Here is a 5,143-nt window from a genome sequence, read left to right as displayed (position 1 = left end):
CTGAGAAGCCCACAACTGGATCAGGCCTTCTGGATAAGTGAGACAGTTGATTAGCTTGATCTGTTTGGGAAACTAAAATAATCTTTTAAGATAATTTTAAATGCACAAACAAAGGCCACAGGATGAAAAAACACTTAGCCCACAGCCTATTGACCTGAGTTCAATCCCAGGAGACTACAGTGAAGAGAACTGACTCCCCCAAAGTTGTCACCCTGGGACCCACACTCAGACACACATAATAATAACTTTTTTTTTAAGGCAAGGAGGTGTGGCATTGCTTAACACTCCCAATCTTATCACCAATGCCTTCAAAATAAAAGTCACTGGAAAGAAGATAAAAGTCAAGTGAGATACTAATGCAGCAGGCAGATAGAACACCTTCCATTACAAACTATTTAGAGACTGGACTAGCTGACCCTTCAAAAACAAACAAGCATGCCAACTAGGTGACAGATTCTTTCCTCTCAAAAATGCAGAAACAGCGTCTTTCAACTCTAAGGCAGGCTTAGTTTTACTTTTTCATCTTGGTTGCTTGTAAATACTATCTTCAGTAAGCCCAAACACACACTAACTCCTTCTGCAAACCCTAAGGCCTCTCTCTGCATAGTATAAACAACCCTGAGACGCATCAATGCTTTATTTCTTCTCTCTCTAGGCAGCTTACAAACTATTCTTAAAGATTCCTCACAACTGCAAAATTTAATTTATGACCAAAGAGTTCCAGAAAAATCCTACCTGTTTCTCTGTCCCAGGAAACAATTCCCTTTTGGAAACTCTATCTCTCTCTCTCTCTCCCCTGTGGTTTCTATGGTGACCACTGGGTCTTAATTTCACCCATGGCCAAGGCCTTTGGTTGCATTCAACAGGAGCTGAAGTAACTCAGGTTCTCTTTGGCCCAACAATCTAGTGAAGGAAAAGAAGTCTCTCTGAAAATGTTAATTCTAATCTTGTCTTCCCGGGAATGAAATTCACTAGGATTTATAAGAGAAAAGATTTAGATATCTTTAAATAGGAGGAATAATATCCTCTCCAAAGAGGAAAAAAAGTGTGTGTTCAGTGTATTTATTTATGTTGTATCCAAAATTCTATAAATTTAAATGTCAAACATATATAATTATAGATGTCAAATTTTAGAATTCTGCATTCCATCATGAGGCTAGAAGACATCTTCAAGATTATATCATCTATTTTTGAGTGTACTATTATGCCAAGAAAATGTTTAAGGAAATGAAAGACCACTTGGGGAAAAGAATATGCTTTAAAGAAGTGTTCATGACATCTATGTGTGGAATCGGCAGAGACAGACATCAATGAGGAGAACTTTTATTCTCAATTCCAACACCTTGAAGATAAAAATGAATAAGTAAAGTGTTTCAAAACACAGATGTTCTGCTGCAGAGGCCTTGGGGCAGAATTGCATCAGCTGGCTTTCTTTGGGAGCAGGACTTTAGCGGCTCACAGAAGCATCATTACACACTCCAGCTGAAGCATTTTATTGACCTGGCTTTATGTTTAAGCAACAGTCCACTGATGGTGGTGGTGGTGGTGGTGGTGGTGGTGGTGGTGGTGGTGGTGACCAGTAATACCCAGAAGATCCATGTGTTTGTAGATTATGTTCTGTTTAATTTGAAGATGGCTCTCTCTCTGCTCCCTAAGTCGTCAGATGCCCAGACAGCTCCTCCCCTTGTGTCTGACCCTGAGTATAGTAGTAAGAAGAGTCAGGTGCTGTGTCTTAGGACTCAAAGAAAGGGTGTGATACAAAGCTTGAATGCAAAAGAGTGTCATGTGTCCATAAAAATAAACTCAGAAGAAGTCAGAACAATGAAATTTAAAATAACATTAAAATGATCCAAATGATGTCTGCATATGTAATTTAAAATGAAATTAAGGAAAGAAAAGAAGAGAGAAGAATATTACAGAAATAACTTTAACCAACTATGTTTTATTCACTGACCTTTCTTAGTTCTCCAAATCAGGGTACCACTGAGATCACTGGGTCACATCAATAACTGTAGTGCAGCAGAACTTGCTCACCAGATATTTGGGGCCAGTAGACATTGATAATCATGCTCTTAGTGGCAACTATGGGCTCAGTATGTGTCTGACCACCATCTGCAAACACTGGCTCAGTGCTTAAGATGCGCCAACTGGAACAGGTCCTGCTAAAAGCCTGCTATGACAAATGCTTCTTTTTAGGATGGCCCTTCTCCTGGAGTGGATCACCATCAGGAAACAGTCACACTGAGGCTCTAGAAGGTTCATCATCAGGACGTGATCTTCTGCTTAAAGCATAGACTGGAGGAATGATGGCCTAAGGTGGAAATGCATCTTCCACGTATTATTATGGCCAATACTGGATTTCTTTACCAGCACCCAAATGAATTAATTAGCTAAATATTTAATTAATAGTTTAAAGTTGTCAAGAGTCTATAATATGACCAATACTGCTTTAAAACACTCAAACTTTAGACAGTTCTGGGCCTTGTTGAAATCTAATACCTACAGAATATCTCCCATGAAATAAGAAACCCACCCAAAAGAAAACAGCCAGAAAGATCCGACTCCCTGTGTTTCATAAAAGCAAATCACGTGTTTTTCAAGCAAACAAAACAGTGTAATAGTGAAACACATAAACTGGTTCTAGCCTTTCGCTGCCTGACGCCGTCGAGGTCGCACGCGTGAGGCCTGTCCCGCAGCAGCCGACATGCGCTACATCGCCTCTTACTTGCTTGCCGCCCTTGGGGGCAACTCCTCTCCCAGCGCCAAAGACATTAAGAAGATACTAGACAGCGTGGGCATCGAGGCGGACGATGACCGGCTCAACAAGGTCATCAGTGAGCTGAATGGAAAAAAAACATTGAGGATGTCATCGCCCAGGGTGTTGGCAAACTTGCCAGTGTGCCTGCTGGTGGGGCTGTGGCTGTTTCTGCTGCCCCTGGCTCTGCAGCTCCTGCTGCTGGTTCTGCCCCTGCTGCAGCAGAGGAGAAGAAAGACGAGAAGAAGGAGGAATCCGAGGAGTCAGATGATGACATGGGATTTGGCTTGTTTGATTAAATTCCTGCTCCCCTGCAAATAAAGCCTTTTTATGTAAAAAAAAAAAAAAAAAAAAAAAAAACTGGTTCTAACTGTCTCAGTTGTGCTCCCCCACTGACTAGCCTTGACTTAGCCTATGAGTCTTAATGCCACCATCAGTAAATTGAGGGTTGTAACAGTTCATTGCATCATAGGAATGTGGGATGATCAAATGAATTCACACATGTGATGAACTAAGAAGCATGCTATGAAGGTTATTACCACCTAGATTAAAATATGTTGACATTATTTTTTGTGCACTAATTATGGTACATTTGAGACCAAATTTAAACTTGAACTTTTACCTTAGTAATTAAACACAAACATAGATTTATGCAGTGTTCTAATCGTTAATAAAAGTAGATTTCTCATTTTTTATTCATTAGTATTAAGGGTAGTTTTTAAAAAGAATGTGCCTCTTTACCTTGAGAATAAGTATACACAATGCTTCTGGTCAAGAGAATCATGACAATATTGCAGTACCTACTTTAAGTACTTGGAGTGATGCGGTCCCTTTAGCAGGTGAAAGAAAAACGGGAAGGAAGGAAGAAAATATGGGAGGAGAGGAGAGGAGGGGAGAGGAGGGGAGAGGAGGGGAGAGGAGAGAAGTATTTAAAGATGCTGTCAAGATGGCTTAAAGGTTAACAGGGGGTGATAGGACTTGCTGCCAAGGCTGACAACCTGAATTCAATCCCCAGAACCCACAGGGTAGAAGGAGAAAACTGACTCCCAAAGGCTGTGCTCTGATTTCCACTAGGATACCAAGCACATGTACAATCATAAACATACACAAAATTAATTAACTAATTAATGCAACTTTAAATTTTTTAAAAGAAGATATATTAGAGAAATTGGCCATTGATGACCTTACTTTGATGAAGACACTGAATGCAGTCCTGAACAACGTAGGAAAAGCTAAGCCCATTCTGGTATAAAAGGCCTAGTTTTCCTTCAATTCCACATACTGCAAAGTCAGCTGTATGGTTCTCCAAACATTTAATACACCAAAAGAAAATCCTATCTCATCTGTAATAAAATGCCTAGTAGCTTCCAAAAGCCAGAGTCCTTTGTGCTTGCTTCTTAGACTAAGCAGGTCTTTCTCCCCCTGCTTTCAAATGCCTTTGAAGCAATAACTCAGCGGCCACTTTCCCCAATCTAGACATCTATTGCATTCCTCTTCTTTTTGCAAAGGCCACAGAGGAATAAGATGTAAACAAAGGCTTTCTCTTATTTTCTGTTGGGGGAATTGTAGCCATATTGTTCTCTAACATCAGTTCTTAAAAATGGGTAAATTATGGCCTTTATCACAAGACAAAGGTTCTTTAAGATGTGGTCATTAACATTAGCTATTCCAGAAGCATCCTACTCTAAACTCAAAATTCAACTTAAATTTTGAAAAGAAAATATTTTCTTTATTTCTGCAGTGAAAAGGCATTCTGGGATTTTTGTATTTACTGGTCCTCATAAAGGTCAAAGCTCAAAGATGGCTAACAGAAATGTAGAATGAGCCTGAAATGAAGCCATCAAGCTATCAAACAATTCACACATTCATATTGCTTCTTTAAGTTAAGCTCCATTCAACTGATATTTTTATTCTTCAAAAGAATTACAGAGGCCGGAGAAATGACTCAGGGTTTAGGAGCGCTCACTCCTCTTGAACAGGACCAGAGTTCAGGTTCCAGAACCCACATAGTAGCATATAACCCTCTGTAGCACCAATTTCCCTTCCATAGCTCCAGTTCCACATGATCTGCTGCCCTCCTCTGGCATCCAAGAGCACTGCACTCATGTGGTGGACATACATGCATGCAGGCAAACACACACACCACACACACACACACACACACACACACACACACACACACACAAATAAGTAAATCTAAAAAAAAATATATCAGCAGTTTTATGATTCAATCTTGTTACTTCCTTGTGCTACTTTGAGTGAGATTTCTCATCACTGGGACAAAACTCCTGGCACAGTTTAATGGAGGAAGGGTTTTCTTTGGTGCCTGGTTCCAAGGGTACTCCAAGTTGCTTGTCTGTACATCCTTGGGCAGAAGGTTATAGTCAG

At 40.2% G+C, this 5,143-nt stretch overlaps 1 protein-coding gene across 1 annotated transcript; it reads left to right on the top strand.

Moving 5' to 3' along the window:
- The first annotated feature begins 2,665 nt into the window (after positions 1 to 2,665).
- On the top strand, positions 2,666 to 3,098 carry LOC114681874 (60S acidic ribosomal protein P2-like). Its single transcript, XM_037205591.1, is given in 2 exon segments — positions 2,666 to 2,848; positions 2,851 to 3,098. Coding segments are annotated over 2 exon segments (348 nt in total). The 5' UTR covers positions 2,666 to 2,704; the 3' UTR covers positions 3,055 to 3,098.
- Positions 3,099 to 5,143: the final 2,045 nt, after the last annotated feature.

Source organism: Peromyscus leucopus, chromosome 5 (assembly GCF_004664715.2).
Source record: "Peromyscus leucopus breed LL Stock chromosome 5, UCI_PerLeu_2.1, whole genome shotgun sequence".
NCBI classification, from domain to species: Eukaryota; Metazoa; Chordata; class Mammalia; order Rodentia; family Cricetidae; genus Peromyscus; species Peromyscus leucopus.
Note: the sequence above shows the minus strand (reverse complement) of the source record. Positions and strands in the feature narration are given on the sequence as shown.